Below are 19,731 nucleotides of genomic sequence, written 5' to 3'. Positions count from 1 at the left end.
GTTACATACAAATAAGAAATATTTAGGGAGAAAGTCGACCGTAAATGCGATTTGAATTGTGTAATAACTCCAAATAAGAGCAACCCGAGCCATATTTTTAATATAGGAAAGTAGCCAATTCTCTCGCCTTGTCCTCAACGCGAGATCGCAGCGTCACCGCCCTAGTGTGCTAGGCTCCATTGTTTCACCTGAACCCTGAAAGGCGCGGGAAAATTACGCTGACAGCTCGAGATAAGAAATCGCTCATGTGCATTGAGCCTTAGCGTTAACTACAAGTATATATTGTTCATGACCAACTAGTCGGCTATTTCACCCCATTCTGTTCAGCACCCATTGCTCAGTCATTGTGCTCGGTAGATTGCTAGTAGCACTGTGTAAGACACATTTCTTCTACTGATTTAATACCCTTTCTTGTAATGACCCTTCGTAATGCACGACGATCCCTCTTTGTCAGTTAATGAGAGTACAAGTTTAGCTGTGCTCGTTATTTCAGGTTTCCTCTGCACCATCACTTCACCAGCAGAAGATTTGGATGGCTTTAGAAGTCTTAAAATGCCCCTGAATGATCTGTTAGTCACGTGTAATGCAATGATTAGCTGACACTGGAAATCATTGAGCGGCGGGCTACTTAATGGATTGATTGCTGTGCTTCGCAAGAAGACGAGAGCCAGTCGCCGTTCCAGCAACACTCCAGCGGATGGCTGTACTTGCCGACGGGTTGCTGTACTTTGCAGGAGGACGAGAGCCAGTCTTCGTTCCAGCAGCGCTCCAGCGGATGGCTGTACTTTCTGACCGGTTGCCGTACTTTGTAGGAGGACAAGAGTCAGTCGCCGTTCCAGCAACGCTCCAGCAGATGACTGTATTTACTGACCGGATGCCGTACTTTGCAGGAGGACGAGAGCCAGTCGCCGTTCCAGCAACGCTCCAGCGGTGCGTCGCTGCGCGCGCGCCTGCTGCCGTCCGACTTCGCGGAGGGGCGGCTGTCGCTCAAGTGCGCCGCCGAGGTGGCCGACATCTACTTCCAGGCTGCCGAGCTCCAGCTGGGCAGCCGGCCGGAGCCCGTCCCACAGCGCGGTCAGTACTCCACAGCAATTCCCTTCCTCCTCCACCTCCTCTTCATCCTCCTCCTCTTCTTCTTCTCCTTCTTCTTCTGCTGCTGCTACTCTTGAAGGTTTAGGCACTTGTGCCTGTTGTGTCATCACATTTCATGCCATTTTGTTCCGGATCTTCGTACCTGCATTCTTACTCTTGGCCGGTATATCGTGACCTGACGAGGGATTCTTTCTACATTTATATTTTGCAGATGATATCTGAAACGGGCGTAGATACCCTAAAGTAGCTTAATTCGCTGTTGAGTGGTAGGGATGGGCCAGGAGGCAAGAAAGCAGAGTTCACAGTTCATAGCATGCATAATGTTTTAAATAAAAGTCAACAACTTAAGACGTCAGTAAGATAGCTTTTAAAAACAAGTAAGAAATTCAACAACTAGTCGAATATTAATGAGGGAGTGAGATCAGCAATTGACGTCAGCAGAAGAGCTTTTACACAATTAAGAAGCTAGGCAGCTTGTCAAATACGAAGAGGTATCTGAAGTCAGCCAGGATGCATATTAATAATCAAAATCTTAACATTTACAAACATTTTAAACTGACTTTTAAATATATCTTAAACGATTACAGCATATTTGTTAACAACAGTAGTACAATAGTGACATAAGCAATGTGTCACGTCCGTTAGTGACATAGAACCAGGAGAAGTTATGCAGATATTATTCAGCCCAGCGATAGACAGGATAACCCGACTACCAGGATTGGCGGTGTGATATCGCCACCCGCAGGAGTGCCGGTGCATGCGAGAGGTCCTGCACAACGAGTAGTGGCAGCTTTTCTTGACGTTAAGGGTGCATATGATCACGTACAAATACCGATACTCTTGGACAAGCTGGCAGGATTCGGAATTCCTTCACGGATGATCTACGGTATCAGTACCCTGATTACTCAAAGAACGATCTACGTCCGTTTCAAAGGCACCATGATCGGACCTTTTTATGTCTCCCAGTGCTTGCCGCAAGGTGCAATTTTAAGTCCTCCCCTGTATATATACGCACGACCTAGAACGCATACTTACTCCCCCCACAAAAATCCTACAGTATGCTGATGATATATGTGTTTATTCTACTGCTGCTTCATATCTTCAGGCCAAAACGGCATTAACCACAACCATCGCACACATCGATGAGTGGCTCTCTATCAATGGGCTGGAGATCTCGGCTGAGGAATCAGCAGTCGTTCCGTTTTCCAAGTCGACGACACCTCGCACTGAAGATCACATTACCTGTGGCAAGTACACCTTCCCAATAAAATATCACGCTCGATTTCTGGGGATGATTTTTGACTCTCGGTTAAGCTGGGCGCCCCACATCCGATCCACCGTTACCAAGTGTGAAGAAGGTTTAAATGTAATCAGATCACTCACTCGTGTCTGGGGGGGAGCGCACCAGAGTGTTTTACTCACCATGTACCGAGGGATAATTCGATATCGATTAGACTATGGCTGTCAATTCGACCACACTGCGTCAAAGATTCATCTCTCCAAATTAAATACTCTTCAATATAGAGCCATTCGTACCTGTCTTGGAGCCATGCGATCGACGCCCACCAATGCCCTTTTAATAGAAGCAGGGGAGATGCCCTTGAGCATTAGGCGCCAAATGTTATCGGACAAATTCTACATTCAAGGCATAGCCATTATGGACAGTTCCGTCTATCAAAGTAGAGACTGCATTTATCGACTGTGGATTGCAACCCACAGAAGGAATAAAGTGCCAGCCGTTTGTGCCAGCTTTGACACTTGGTCACCTGTCATACATTCTATACGGCGTTCAGCGCATCTACCTGTTTTTGAATATGATCTTCAAACGCTCTGCTCCCAGATCCCAGTCCATTATTTAAGTACGACCTGGCTGGACAGTACTAATGTCAACGTTGGCTTCAATCGTCTCGTTCAAGCACAATGGCCGGGTTTTCTCTGTGTATATACCGATGGCTCCAGAATTCCGCAAGAAGAGTGTACAGGATGCGCTTTTTTCTGCCCTCAGATCCAGATTCGCAAAACCTTCAAACTCCCTATGAGCACTTCTATTTTTACGGCGGAGACAGTGGCAGTTTTGGAAGCACTTAAGTTTGTCTCTAGCACTTCCTTTCCCAAGATATAGATAGTATCTGACTCGCAAAGCGTTCTTAAAAACATTCAGTACAGTCGATGGAACAAAACAACCAACAGTTATAGCTTGGATGTGATATCTGAATATATTCGCAGCACACGCACGGGCCGGACGATCCATTTGCTGTGGGTACCTTCCCACTCTGGTATCCTCTATAATGATGAAGTTGATGCATTAGCCAAACAAGCGGCAACCTTAGGCACCGTCCTGGATCTGCACCTTCCTTATACGGACTACTTACGTGAAGTCAACGATCACGCAAGACAATAATGGCAGGAAATGTTGAACGTTTCTCAACAGATAAAAGGCGGTTATTACGCAGTGCTACAACCTCGGATTCCTTCACAGCCGTGGTTCATGAGGACACATCCGGACCGATCCACGATTTCTACCATCATAAGACTCCGCTTCAATCATGCCTCGTTCCCACAACATCTACATGGGATCAACATTTACAGTTCATCAGCAGGTGAGTGTGATCCTGAGTCGGAAGCTGATGTCAACCACATCTTATTTATGTGCCCCAAATTTGACCGTGAACGGTTGGTCTTTCTGAAGACATTGCTGAGTATGGGCTACCATCTTCCTCAATCAGCTTCTCCTCTTTTGTGTACTAAAGACGTTCGTCTATATAAAGTGATAGTTAACTTCATCAAGAGTACTGGTTACGATCTGTAGGTTTTAATGGTGTACATAAATTATAAATATGTCTTTCTGATGAAGATATTTCAGAATTTGTGTGAATTGTAAGCCAAGACACTTTTAATTATTTTCCAATTCAATTCAATTCAATTTTTAAAACATTATGTACAAAACTGTTATGTTTTTTATTCTTGTAAATATGCATTTCTGTATTTGTTTATTCAATTATGTGTACATTGTCACTATGTGTTGCCGATGGCTAAATTGAGTACACACTCAAAGGCCAAATAAAAAAAATAACAAATAAAAAAATACATCAGACTGTAAAATAAACTTTAGTAACAGTGCACTGATTTAGAAAGGGCGGCACATTACCATTTAAGGCCCAAACATAAATAAATAAACATCTACCCAATCAGTGAAAATGGTGATAAGCAACAAAGCACTTAACAGCTGGGTAGCACTCTGATTAGACGAATGAGAAAACCAATGAGACTGGCGTGCCCTCAAAATTAATGGGCAAACAGCTACTTCTGTTGCCGGCTGGAGTGGCCGAGCGGTTCTAGGTGCTTCAGTCTGGAACCGCGCGACCGCTACGGTCGCAGGTTCGAATCCTGCCTCGGGCATGGATGTGTGTAATGTCGTTAGGTTAGTTAGGTTTAAGTAGTTCTAAGTTGTAGTGGACTGATGACCTCAGATGTTGAGTCCCATAATGCTCAGAGCCATTTGAACCATTTTTTAGTTACTTCTGTTAATTGTGCAGTATGAACTGCCATTACACACTATTTTGGAACAGAAGAAAATCCAAACTCGCTGACTATTAATATGTTTCGCAATTAAATGCTAGCCATAAATAACGAATGGGACAGCTCTTACTAACGTGAACTCCACTGTTTCAAATAGCTAAGCAGCTTAATCTCAGATGTATGACTTTTTTTTTACCAGGCTATCCGTAACAAATACAGTGGAACGGTGGATTTTTATTCTAGCAGAATTTACCATAGAAAATCTCAGCGCGTGTCAACTAACAATCCCACCAAAATTTTTACAAATACGTACCTGAAATGATTACAGTGAAAAAACACTCTGATTAAAACAGAGTCATCCCAATGAAATATTTTACAAATACATAAGAGAAATGATTACAATGAAAAAGGAGCTCTGATTAAATTAGACTAACTCCACTAAAACGTCTTGCTAATTCTTAACTAAACTGATTACAGCGGAAGGCAGTTTGATTAAGTCGGACTTCCCTTTATTTGAAAGGAAGAACAAGACGCAGTTCAGCCCTCAAATGCTCCACGGTAAGCCAATCGAAACATGACCAATTTAAACAGGCAGTTCTGAGTAAAGTACCTCCACTAGCTCTGTAACACAGACCACATAACTTCCACACATTTCACAAACAGTTGAGACTAACGTCTGTAATGAAACAAAGTTGCTTCTACTAAGGTAAACTTCAGTTCTTTTGGAACGAACAGCCATAAACAGCAAACGCAGTAGATCTTCCGGGAAGGAGATACTTGTCGCAGCGCTACGACTTTACCAAAACAAGGCACAGGAGCCACAGAAAGAATCTCACCAAAATATTTGATAAATCGGTAGCGAAATGGCACTCAAAATCACTACACGCTCGGCACAGGCAAACTTCCAGAGTCACATCGCCGCCATAGCCAACCAAAAACATAGTCTCCGCGGGATGAGGTGCATGTTCTGCAAAACCCGTTTACTATCAGCTCCAGACAGCGGAAGTAAACCGGCAAGTGCTCATTCCATTTCGGTCCGACAACTATTTCCACCTCCATGCTGGTCAAAGCGCCTCGCGTGGAGAACCATCAAAGATCGTGCCTCGCTACCGATTTTGCAATCGTTTGATCGATGCGAGCCGGCGCGGCTAAATGTTTTCGCAATGATTTCTCTTCTACGATCTTTTCGTTAGCATTATAAGTCTCTAGTTGATACCTAGTATCCCTATTTCTTGTGCAGCCTTCCCCAACAACATCTCTAACCTCCATGAGAACTCTCATTCCTACTGCTTTTGTTTTACTTATATCACGTATTTTAGGAATCCACTGCTAGTTTTGCCACCTGTCGCCTTTGAATCGTTGTTGCAAGTTGACGTGTAACATATGCAGTGGTCTCATTAATACACCGGACAATGTGTGTCAGTGGCAGTAGGATCATTGTGCGAGGTGTCGTAGGTTCCATTTCATTACCTTTCTCAGTAGGTTGTCGTGGAGGAACATCTTCTTCTCTCCAGGGATTCCCATTCGATTTCCTGTAGCATTTCTCTCATACTCGCTTATTAGTCGAACCTACCGCTCACAAATGTAGCAGTACGGCTCTAAATTGCTTCGATGTCTTCCTGTAACCCAACATGGTGTGGATACTAGTACTTAAGTGTTCTGAACGCAGTATACTTTATAGGTGAGCTACACTTGCGTAGAAATTTCGCCTATTAATAGATAACGCAAAAAAATTAAGGATCCGTTTGTGAAAGATCGTCAAGCACTGAAGTTTTAAATTCGTCTCAAAGGTGACTACCATCTTTCTCTTTATAAATCAAAAGCATCGCGCCTGCGACTTCATTGCCGGGCAACTGCAAGTTGTCGACGCATGCGAGAGAAAAGTCAGAGCTCAGATATTTATACAAGGCGCAACGTGGGTAAAAGACGTCGTATTGGCATCAATTTCGCGTAGATACTACCCAACGATAAGCCTTTCCCATGTGCCGAAATTTAGCTGTTTGAAGTGTTCGTGGAGCCCGAGGGTGACATCGCAGGGTGCCACGCTTTTACACCATTACAAGGGCAGGATGTACGGCACCTTTGAGGCAAATTTGATACTTCTTCGTCGCAACGGAGGGAAATGACGGTGTTCCAAAAAAGTGACCCATTAGTTGTTTTGCGCAGTGTGACGGAACAGCATTCCTTCTGCCTGCAAACATTCGTACGCGCCTTTGTCACTTTACAACATTAAGCTTATATATGTAAGCGACGTTATTGTGTCAAACGTCCCATTCGACATGAGATGTCATGAGGTACCAACACAACAGACCTCCTCCTGTACAGCACAGATAATTACAACACTTAATAGAATATTTGGAGATGGTTTTATCTCTTTTCGTAGAAGTGAAAACGATATGCTTGCTAAACAGATTTAACACCCAATGAGGCGTAGCGCCGTATAACGATCCTGCATTGGAGGCGGTTAAGTGGGAGATGTGTCTCAGAGCTGGAGAGTGACAGATGGTGACGCGAGACTGGACGCGCACGTAGTTTATGTATCAGCCGATAGAGGACAATATTGGATAGGGGGACTGTGATTTTAATTTAGATTGTGCCCACTAGAGTGCACTAAAGTAATAGAATGTTTTTCATAAACTGTTCTAGTATTTTCATAAAGTCTTGTTATGTCTTTTTGTGTAGGTAAAATGTTATAAATGTGTTTTAGCAGTATGAATGATGCGTGAGTGTGGTTTAAGGTTAATATGAAGATAATTGGTTAACGAGTTGTGTAGTAGGATTTAGTGTGGGAACATTTGAAAGAAGTATGAATATGAACAAAGGGGATTTTTGTAGAATATATTTCTAAAGTAAGTTTATGCTAAAGAGAAAGTTAATCCAGGTATAAATAACAGTAGTAAATGACTTTATGCATAAGCAAAACTTCAGCATATTAAATAATTACGTCGGTAAAAAGTGCAGTCGTTAGGTCTACTATTTTGCGATTGGTTACTGATGTAAAGCGCGGACTGACGCCGGAGAATGTTGTTTTTCTATTAGCTGTTGAGTAAACTGACCAATGGTAAAGCAATATTCTTCGCGCGCCATTCCCTGCTGGTAGAGAAGACTGAGAATAGACTAGAGAAGGAGTCGAAGCCTAGCCATGAAACAGTTGGGACGTGTGTAGTAGTAGTTCCGATGGAAATGATAAGTTGCCGGATCTAGCACTGTTATACACATCAAATGTGTGGTAAAGTGACGGCATAATTATTCCGATGGGCGTGTAGAAATTTCGGAATTTTTAAGTGAATTTTGTGACGAGAAAAGACATATATTCCGCGTGGCGTATTGAGCAGGTCGGTGGCTAAAAACTGTGACTGCATTAGGTACCGGTATACTTAATATTTAGCGACCACTCTCAATCAGTATTTTTGTAGCTATTACGTTTTCGGGAAATGCAACACCATAAACTTGCAAACGTCACTGAAAGGGATTATGAGTGACTGTGTTAAGATTAGCACGGATATGGCAGTGATACTTGTTCACCTAAGTTTCAGAATATATTAATTGAGGACAAAATTTCCGAACTTTCGTTTGTGTGAAAACTTTCTCCCGGAACGTAGATTACTGATTTCAATTGCAGCCTGGTTCACGTCGAAGTACAGTAGGTTTCGCTCGGCTTTCCTTTTTTTTTTTTTCTCCTCCCCCGTGCTAGTCTTTTCATCTCAGAGTAGCGTTTGAAACCTAGTCCTCGATTATTTGTTGATTGTGTTCCAATCTCTGTCTCCCTCTACACTTTTACCAGTTATTCCCTAATCTAATAACACGTGTACTGTCATCCTGTCAGTGCTTTCCATGTGCTCCTTTCCCCACCAATTCTGCAGAGAACCTCCTCATTCTTCTGTAGCACCACACTTCGAAGGCCTCGATTCTCTTCTGTTCTGCTTGTTCCCACAGTCTCACTACAGTTCAGTTCTGTGCTCCAAACGTACATTCACAGAAATTTTTACCTCAGATTGAGGCCTGTCTTTGATACCAGCAGACATCCTTTGTGAAGGAATGTCCTTTTTGCCAGTGCAGGTCTTCTTTTCTATGTCCGCCTTGCTGGGTCCGTCATGCCAATGGGTTATTTTATTTTCCAGGTAGCAGAGTTCCTCAACATTGGCTCCTTTGTCATCCACATTTCTGTCGTTAAGTTCCACGCTGTCCTCATCTCTGCTACTTCTCATTACTTTCGTCTTTCTTCGATTTACTCTCAGTCCATATTCTGTACTCATAATACCCCACATTCCATTCAGCAGATCCTGTAATCCTTCATCACTTTGAATGAATCCTTTCATCTTGAATTTTGATTTTATCCTAGAACCTCTGTTTTATGCACCTCATTGCCGGCCGTTGTGGCCAGAGCGGTTCTAGGCGGTTCAGTTTGGAACCGCGTGACCGCTACGGTCCTAGGTTCGAATCCTGCCTCTGGCATGGATGTGTGTGATGTCCTTAGGTTAGTTAGGTTTAAGTAGTTCTAAGTCTAGGGGACTGATGACCTCAGATGTTAAGTCCCATAGTGCTCAGAGCCATTTGAACCATTTATACATCTCATTGCTTTTCGATGTTTAGATTGAATAGCAGGGTCGAAAAAATACATTCTTGCCTTACATTCTTTTGAATCCGAGCACTTCGTTCTTGTCCTCTATTAGTTCTTGTACATATTGTATACAACCCGTCTTTCCCTGCAGGTTACCACCATTTTTCTCAGCACATCGAACATCTTGCACTATTTTACATTTTGGGACGCTTTTTCCAGGTCAACAAATGCAATGAATGTCTCGATTTTTCTTCAGATTTGCTTCCGTTATCAACCGCAACGTCTGAGCTTCTTCTCTGGCTGCCTTTACTTTTCCTAAAGCCAAACTGATCCTCAATTTTCTTTTCCTTTCTTCTTTATATTATTCTTGTGAGCAGCGTGCTTACATGAACTGTTAAGCTGATTGTGCGATAATTCTCGCACAAGTTAACACTTGCTATCTTCTGAATTGTGCGGATGATGTTTCTCTGGAAGTCTGATGGTAAATCATCAGTCGCATCATTGTTCACACCAACGTGAACAGTCGTTTTGTTGCCATTCTCCTAACAAATTTAGAAATTCCGATGGAATGTTATCAATCCCATCCGCCTTATATAATCTTAAGTCTCCCGAAGCTCTTCTAAACCTCTTATCTGTTGACTCCTATTTCTTCTTCCGACAATTCATCAGACAAATTTTGCCTCCCTTAGAAGCCTTCAATGTATTCTCTCCATCTATAAGCCCTCTCCTCTGCAAGTAACACTGGTATTTCCATTGCACTCTTAATGTTTTTGCCCTTGAATTTAATTATAGCGAACGTTGTTTTGACTTTTCTGAATGCTGAGTCCGTACTTCCGAAGATCATTTCTTTTCTGATTTCTTCACATTTTTCAGGCAGCCACCTCATGCTACCTTGCCTGTGCTTCCTATTTATTTCATTCGTAAGTGACTTGTTTTTCTGTATTCCTGAATTTCCCTGAACATTTTTGCACTTCTTTCTTTCGTCGAACAGCTGAAGTATTTCTTCTGTTACCCACGGCTTCTTCGCAGTTGCCTTCCTTGTATCTACTGTTTGCTTTCCAACTCCTGTGAATGTCCTTTTTGGAGATGTCCATTACTCTTCAACTGAACTGCTGACTTAGTATTCACTGTCGCAATATCTATAGCCTCAGAGAACTTCAAGCGTATCTCTTCATTTCTTAGTACTTCCGTATCCCAATTATTTGCGTATTGATTCTTCCTGACTAATCTCTTGAACTCCAGCCTACTCTTCGTCACTACTACATTGTGATCTGAGCCTATACTTGCTCTTTGGTACGTTTTATAATTAATGTCTTATTTCGGAATCTCTGCCTGAAGATGATGTAAGCTAACTGAAATCTTCCAATATCTCCCAGCCTTCTCCAAGTATACCTCATCCACTTGTGATTCTTTAACAGAGTATTCGCTGTTAATTACTGATATTAATTGCAGGATGCAATTAGTCTTTTCCTCTCTCGTCCTACTATCAAGCCCATATTCTCCCGTGACATTTGCTTCTACTCCTTTCCCTACAACCGCATCCAGTGCCCCATGACTAATATCTGAAGAAAAATTAAGACAATAATTCTCCTACAAAACACTGAGGACCGCCAAAGATGAACGGCCATTTATCACGTGCCTGTTTTCTCATAAATCTAGATGAAATACAACTGCAGTATTCTCTATATAAAATCAATAAACGCATCAGTGCACAAAACTTAGGGATGAAAATAGCTTTCGCACGATGAGTTACTGTTAAATAAAATGAATAGATGGGACTAGGACTATACGCAGAAAGAACTGCTACAGTCTAGTACAGAAGGTAACTATAAGAAATATTCAATGACAGGTTGAGAAATGATGCTACTGTTTTAAAGACATACTGCTAGATTTTTAAGACGTAATTACGCTGAAGTCAACGGGCTTCATGATGACCTCCTGGACATTATGAAAGGCGGGACATGGATCTTAAAAGGATACATGATCACCATGGACGGCAATGTTCGCCCTATTATTGTACGCCCAGCATTGTCGAGCGGGATCGTTTTGGTGGTCCAGGCACTGTGGTCTGGGAACGCATAATGCTACAGTGGCGTAACGACCGCCAAAACTTTGAACGCTGTACACCCACCGGTTAACTGGACTTTTCAAGCGTTCATTTGGCCTTGACTTCATTTTTAGAATTACGTATCTCAGTCGGTAAAAACGAAACCCTTACAGGATCACTTTGTGGTCCGTCTGTCTGTTGAGCTGTTAAGGCCTATTTCCTCAGAAACAGTCTGTTTCGTCACCCTGTTTTGCGAAGTAAAAAGCCATTTATAAAAAACTAAACTCCACAAAGTACAGTAATATGATACGAATAACATACTGACACCCCAAAATCACGTTTTTAAAAATCAAGGAATCGATTTTAACCGAAAATATGTTCACATCTTACAGTCTTCAAGAAACAAAAACCCAATGATGATGACACAGAGATGCAGAGACATGTTTGGGTAAAAAGAAAAAAAACTGTGTTTGCAAAAAGGCGGAACCCATATAATACAATGTGAGTTTGTTTAATATCTTAACAGTTTTACCTGTCTTGAAAATGAAAATAACTTATATTTCAAAATCGTTTTTGAAGACATTTTGTCTTAATTTGCTACCAATCCTGATAGTTGTTGTGCAGTGGAGTAAAAATGTAGCAGATAAACACTTAAATACGGCAATGATATGACTTTCCCCAATGCAGTGCTGTTAAATTCCAACAGAATATTTGTTCCTAGGTACAGGACCATGTTGTACCAAAAAACATTTTTTCACATTTCCCCCGGTAGCTGAGTGGTCAGCGCGACGGACTGTCAATCCAAAGGGCCCGGTTTCGATTCCCGGCTGGGTCGGAGATTTTCTCCGCTCAGGGACTGGGTGTTGTGTTGTCCTAATCATCATCATTTCATCCCCATCGACGCGCAAGTCGCCGAAGTGGCGTCAAATCGAAAGACTTGTACCAGGCGAACGGTCTACCCGACGGGAGGCCCTCGTCACACGCCATTATTATTATTATTTTCACATTTGAAAAATCCCTACTTTTCTGGAGTAAATTTTGCAATTTAAGAAGAAGACTGTATCACAAAAAAAGTGAATACTATTATTTAAAAATGAAGTAAGAAAATATATGAAACTTATATTACAGGCCTGGCTACATGTGAAAGTTTGAAGAGTATTGAGAGGTATAACACTCTCTCCTACTAACATTCATACCCATGGAAAGACTGTTTCATGGATCAAAGCTCTACGAAAGTCTTATGTTTGCCAATCGAGTGGTCTGAGGTATATGTCTCTCCCTAAGAGTGCCTTCGGAGAAAACTATAACGAACAGATATCAATGTTGGCAAGACGCCACTGGTTCAGCTTCTTGCCATCTCCATACATCGCATGTACACTGTACTTTCCTAACTCCTCTCTTTTTCAAGCTTTTTCAATAATGAGGCTCAATCGTGTTGGGGAAGGAATGTGTCAGTGGCCTGGAGTGGTTCAGTACAACCACATAAATCTGAATGTGGAGGCTTTGAGACGTCCTAAATACGAATCCAATGCCTTATACACTACTGAGTCTTGTTATCACATTATATGGCAGCTACAGTATTGGATTAGGCTCTACGCGAACTACAGACGCCGTGTTGTCGGTTTTGCCAGCATATGTTCCTGCTGATGTGTATCCCAACACTTAAAGACGAACGTTTTTGACCATTTGACATGCAACAACAATTTTTCTCTGTAATTCATTATTATTACATCAACTGACGTTGTATGGAATTGGCTTTACATTACTTCATTTCTTTGATCCCTCAAGTCGCACTTCCGCATGTCAGTGTTGATATGATTATCAGTTTATTGAATATGTAATTTTCCCACCTTTGCTTTTTTTTAATTGATGGCGTTTGTGTACATCTCGTTTAGTAATAGCAGGCGTCACAACCAAAGGGGATGGAGATGGCAGTTTTTCACACTTTTTATTCTGCACTATGATTCTGAAATCCAGTTACTTGTATCTCTAAGGTTTAGGTATTGGATTCGTGACAACGTGCACAGCAGCCACTGGAGAGCATCTTTAGTATCACTTATGGGGCATTAATAGCATTAATACAAACACTATTACCAGTATTCAAGCTCGATCGTGCTTGCTGCTTCCTTTCTCTGAACTAGTCTCATTATGTAAACATTTAAAATCCAAGATGACGAATGGGACACCCGTATTTCCCAGAAAATGCAGTATACATTCTAATACAAATTCCTCGTCTCGCCAACCAGCTACCGTAGAGTAAATACACATAAAATGTATCATAAATTTATCCTCCCACTTAAAGAGATGAGTATTGCACCACCTGCTGCAGAAACCTTACGAAAACTCAAAAGCGAGACAACAAAGGCGTCAGATTTCCTTCGCTTGCCTCTTCCGCTAGTTCTTTTTGAGACATCTGACATGAATGGCCGCGGCACACCTGGGCGCAATCTCCAATAACGTGGACTCGCCATTTACGGTCCTTCTGCAGGGTGCAGAGCAACGTGCCGTCCCGCACGGAGGGTACTTTTCGTATAGCCACTCAGTAGTGCCAACACAACGCTCCCTCACAAAAGACGAGCTACCAACTATTCACTGTGTAAAGAACGGCTTGGGACAGTGAAAATGAAAATGGGTACCCGTTAAATGGAATGAACAGGTTAGTGAGGACCCACTATGTATTGAGAGTAAACGAAAAAGGACGAGAATAGTGAATAGCGGCAGAAATAAGGGGGACGATAAAGTTACGAGGTATGTGAGGAACGTAATGAGACTGACAGCACTGCGAGCGACGTGGCAACTCTGTGTTGTACTGTTTGCGTAGACTGGTGTGTTCATCCCTACCAGACGCTCAATCCGAGTTTTAGCTCCGTACAGTCATCACGTCGGTTTTGAGAGCGCCATGAGTGAAGTTGTGTTTTTGTTGCGTGTTACGAAAACGGAACAGCGGAATTTAGAATAACGTTGTGTCATCAAGTTTTGTGTTAACCTTGGGAAATCCGCGTGTGTGACCTTCGAAAAACTGAAACAGGGCAATGGTGAACATTCCTTAGCGGGAGCACGAGTTTTTCGCTTCTCGCTCCCACAAATCATTTGTGGAAGGCCGAGAATACGTTGAAGATGAAGCTCACTCAGGGAGACCTTCAACTCGAAAAACCGACGAGAACGACGAACGTGTGCCTGTTCCGTTGAGAGCAGACCGACGATGAATAATAAGGACGATGGCTGACCTGTGAAACACTTTAACTGTACGTCAATTTTGACCAAAGTTTAGCATATGCGAAAGGTTTGTGACAAAATGGTGCTGTAAAACCTCATAAGCGAGCAGAAGGGCAGCTGGAAGAAATGTTAGCGTTGATCGTCTTGAGCGGATTGCCAATGGCCATGAATGGTTCAGTCTTGTGGTCACATGTGTTGAATGCTGGATTTTTGAGTACGATCCTGAGACAAAGCAGCAAAGTGAGGAGTGGCACCATGAGACATCTCTTTGACCGAAAAAAGTGTGAATGAGCAAATCAGAGATGAAAAGAACACTGATTTGCTTTTTTGACGGTACTGGTATTGTGCATAGAGAATTTATTCCTCTAGGACAAACTGCCAACGAAGGATTTTACAAAGATGTCATTGACAGGCTTAGGAAAAGGAAAAGGGTGAATCCCGCGAGAGCAGATATTGCCGACAATTGCATGCTACAGCATGACAACGTCCCATGACACACGGCTACTTCCAGCACAGTATTTTTGACCTCCTTTTTCACTTGATTTGATTCCGTGCGCCTTTTTACTTTTCCCAAAATTCGAAAATGCGTTGATGTCATTTTGGGTCTCTGGAGAACATTCAAAAGAATTTGAGCGACATAAAGGCTCTATCAGTTGAAGCCCTTCAGCACAGCTACCAAGTCTGGCAACAAAAACTCCGCTTGTGCACAGCTGCCGAGGGCAACTGATTTGAAAGGGACTACATTTCAGTGTGAAAACTTCGGTGGATAAAAATCAGTCTCATTACTTTTCCCACATACCTGCGTATCAGATAACCTCGTTGCACGCCACGACAGCGATGCAGTATATTGGGTGGTGCAGCAGGTAAAAAGAGCTAGGTGAGTGGTCAAAAAAATGGTTCAAATGGCTCTGAGCACTATGGGACTAAACATCTGTGGTCATCAGTCCCCTAGAACTTAGAACTACTTAAACGTAACTAACCTAAGGACATCACACACATCCATGCCCGAGGCAGGATTCGAACCTGTGACCGTAGCAGTCGCGCGGTTCCGAACTGAGCGCCTAGAACCGCTAGACCACCGCGGCCGGCGTGAGTGGTCATCATTAAGTCATAGATACAGTGAAAAGAACATTTTTAACATTTTTATGCAGCGACAGCAACTGATATTGTTTATTTAAGAATATACAGCCGACAGTTGCAGGTTAACTTTATCGTTTACATAGGTTTCAACGTTAGTAATAATGTCATCTTCAGAACCTGCAACAAGTTAATATTATAATGCACTAGTAAATTATATTACATAGGATGACCATACCTAATATAATTTACTAGCGCATTATAATATTAACTTGTTGAAGGTTCTGAAGAAGACGTTATTACTAACGTTGAAACCTAGATAAACGATAAAGTTAACCTGCAACTGTAGGCTGTATATTCTTATATAGAAAAGAACATTATTTATCCATTACGTACAGTATGGTATTCGCATTATTGTCCTGCTGCGGACAGCACTAAGGGACGCGGGCCTTGGGAGTTGGTCAGCGCAAACAGTTAGTATGCGAGGAAAGCGTCAGTGCTGACGAAGTAACGTTGTCAGCACCCGGGCGAATACAGCGCCGTGTCAGGCCCAGGCACGAGGGCCAACAAGCAGCGGCGGCGAACTCCGTGGCAAGTCGGTCACAACAGCACCTGCTCGCGGATTTGATCCGCATTTAAACGCCCTTTCTGTGCTGCTGCCGTCTCGTCGAGAGAGTTAAGGATGCTGGATTATAAGGTACTGTCGAGATACGTCAGGCTATGGGCAGGTTGTATATCTATAGGTTCGTCTGGCAAATGTATTATGTTTCATATTGTAGATCCCATTGTGGTAGCTGGAAGATGAAGATGAAAACTTGGTGACGACATATCACAAGTCGAGCCGTTCATTAGTATGCTGCTGCCTCGCCACTGCAAACATTCAAAATGGCTCTGAGCACTATGGGACTCAACTGCTGAGGTTATTAGTCCCCTAGGACTTAGAACTAGTTAAACCTAACTAACCTAAGGACATCACAAACATCCATGCCCGAGGCAGGATTCGAACCTGCGACCGTAGCGGTCTTGCGGTTCCAGACTGCAGCGCCTTTAACCGCACGGCCACTTCGGCCGGCTGCAAACATTCCGTACCCTTAGCCGGTCCCTGCTCATAACAGTTTTCGCTAACCACTACTGGGCCTCATAAAGAGTATATCCATTGTACACGTGTTCTCTAAAAATAGTGTTGCGGTGCCAGGAATTACCGTGGGCGTCCTCCTGTTCCTATCTGCTCTACGAATAATTGTATCTCGCATGCTCCCACGGTATTCTGGGTCACTGGCAACGGCGAAGCTGGTGCACCGTCATTAGTTCACAGTTTTTCCTTCCTAGTGAAATAAGCAGCACTCTCTTGTTCTGACTTACACGTTTATCCTCAGAGCCTTCCTTCTTACCAGGAGTGAGTGGATTGTATTGCACTCATAAAAGGCATAGATGATTGCACTGGCAACAGGCACAGCACATGTAGCCGTCCACAGTTGGTTTCAAACTTTGCCGCGAGTTAGAATAGTAGAAGGGCTTTCATATCCAGAAATATAATCAACGCTACAGTTGTTGACAGCTCTTTCTGCAACCTTCATATTCATGCCTCAAGTTGCTTCCCACGCACGGCATAGTACACACATACCTGTAATTCTGCTGTCTGGCCTCCTGCATCCCCCACATTTTTGTCCAGCGTTTATCGAAGTCCCGCAACAGACAATGTGGTGCTCAGTAGTGTAACTGGGGCTGAATTATGGCTAAATCTCTGTCCGCTGTATTGGTCTTCATATTTACGAGGTGCGTTCAATAAGTAATGCAACATATTTTTTTCTTGGACAGTTTCGACTGAAGAAAAGCGGAATCTGTTGTAAGACATCGTCGAATATTCCTACATAAGCCTCTAGAGTTTCAAGGAGTTCCGACAGGTGGTCTGTCGTGGAGGTGCGTTCCAAGCGGACAACTGTCACTGAGTTTCTTTTGTGCAGAGAAATATGGAATGATCATGTGGCATTGTTGGCCAGGAGGCACTATCCGAGGATGTTCTACCGCCGTCTCGCAAGACTTATTTCAGGCGACGCCACATTGGGCGACTTCTGCGTCTGTGATGATGATGATGATAATGATGTTGAGGACAACACAACACCCAGTCCACGGACGGAGAAAATCTCCGAACCTGCTGCATGGTAGGCATACATCTTACCACTCAGCTAAACAGGCAGACAGTGTGCAGTGGCATAAATTGTTATCAAAGTTGTTCAAAAATGTTGAAATCTGTGTGAAATCTTATGGGACTTAACTGCTAAGGTCATCAGTCCCTAAGCTTACACACGACTTAACCTAAATTATCCTAAGGACAAACACACACACACACACACACCCATGCCCGAGGGAGGACTGGAACCTCCGGTGGAACCAGCCGCTCAGTCCATGACTGTAGCGCCTTAGACCGGTTTTTTTTTTCGTTGCTGATCGTTGTGTTTGGTCGTTGCGGACGTCACATGACATCCAGTCAAGTTCGTTTTTTTTTATCCTTCCACTCAGTTTTTTATTACAGAGGCCAACCAGCTCTCTGACTGAATTCGGCTAATCCCGCGCGGCTATCAAAGTTGCCTTCTCTGCCCACTGCAACCCAAGGGTGTTAGCCTTCCGAAAAACTCACATGCTGTTAACTATCAAACGCACACCAGGACAGCCCGCCATTCATCGAACCTGCCTCGCGGTTCAAACCTCTACCTAATGATCGTGCAACGATCGAAAGTCTTCAGTACAACAGCGTACGCGCTCGGGCACGACAGGATTTCAAAGTCATCGTCAGGAAGACGTGCTAGTCTTATGCCTTTACAATTCTTCTTGCGCTGTAGGATCTCAGCGATTACAATAGTGAACAAAGTAAAATTGTAAGCATGGAATTTTTAAAGAACGTGTGCTCCATAAGAAGCACGTTACAATCAATGTTAGTTTATCGCTGAGAAATATGGAAAAATATTTGCGTTGCGGCTCTACACCTGTTTATGTTACCCTGTCTTACGTTTTCTTTCAGTTCTTTTGATAAGGTCGACGCCTCGATTATAGACTTTCATTAGGTTGCAGGCACTTCACCGTATCTCCGCTACTGAGTTTTAACTCGGAAATTTCAAGTACTAGCCTGAATAGAATGGATTTCACTTTATTGAGTGATTCGAGTTATTTTATTCCGTAAGTACTAAATTTATTACTCTATAGATATGCTCTGTGTCCCTGGATTTCTTTACAAGTAGAGCTCCGTCAGTGAATTGCAGTCACCGATATGAAACAGGACAGGCTAATCGATAGAAAGAACTTTTAAACGGTCTGAAATTCCAGTTTATCTGATTTTATTAACTTTGGCAGTTGGCTTATTGTCCTAGATCTTCTGCGAATACCGGTGACCTAAGTTTTATGGCATAGCACACGAGATATTATTTCATAAACCTGCCAGAAAAGCAGTTGTTCACTGCAATTGCTTCTGTCACCACAACTTGCTATTTACCACTGTTTGTTTCTCATCTTTGACTTCCTTTCTCGCTTATTCTGACTATCAATAAAATTTCGACGAGTGAGACTTCTTTTGTCGGAAAAAGGATTCAAATCTGAGTGGTATACGCACTGCTGTTCACTGAAACTGCTACACAACGAGGGCGGAATATATCGCACATAATATTTACATGAGATTTGCTTCATGACTCGGAATGGAAATGATTATTGTTGCAATTAGAGTTGCGCAAATCCGAAACTATGGTTCGGTAATTTAGTACGATACATAAATTAAGTAGTTAGTGGTAGGATTATAGGTAATATTGGTAGCACTGGTAGGAAAGGAAACCTAAACCACTACATGAGAGAGGAACTGGGAGCCGATGAATTCTCTTTTTTTTTGTTTGTTTTGCACTTAATTACAACCGCACATCGTTCAGTGTTAGTCATAGTGTATTTTATGTCCTTATATAATATAACCTACATTTTGTAATTTAAAAAAAAAATATTTGCTCACGTAACTTCTGCGCTTTTATCTAACCAGTAGAATTATTTTTGATGAAAGTTCAGTTTACACGCACAAACACAAAAATATCAGTGTAATTATTGTTGTTATTTTGTAAGCAATAGAACGTCCTTTATCATGAACATAGGCAAGGATTTCTTGTTATAATTGATAAGGGCGGAAGTTGTTTAGCAGCAATAGAAACATGTTTTAAATAAGCTCGATGAAGTATTGAAGAGATGT

General features: G+C 42.5%; 1 protein-coding gene across 1 annotated transcript in view; it reads left to right on the top strand.

The window, feature by feature from the left end:
• Positions 1 to 19,731, top strand: part of LOC126195763 (uncharacterized) — a 759,248-nt gene that overhangs the window by 652,352 nt on the left and 87,165 nt on the right. The window contains exon 5 of the mRNA XM_049934390.1: positions 891 to 1,074. Within this exon, the coding sequence (XP_049790347.1) occupies positions 891 to 1,074 (184 nt within the window). The remainder of the gene's footprint in view (positions 1 to 890; positions 1,075 to 19,731) is intronic.

The sequence above is a fragment of the Schistocerca nitens genome, chromosome 7, assembly GCF_023898315.1.
Source record: "Schistocerca nitens isolate TAMUIC-IGC-003100 chromosome 7, iqSchNite1.1, whole genome shotgun sequence".
Lineage (NCBI taxonomy): Eukaryota > Metazoa > Arthropoda > Insecta > Orthoptera > Acrididae > Schistocerca > Schistocerca nitens.
The sequence above is the reverse complement of the archived record's forward strand: the minus strand, read 5'-3'. Positions and strand labels throughout refer to the sequence as shown.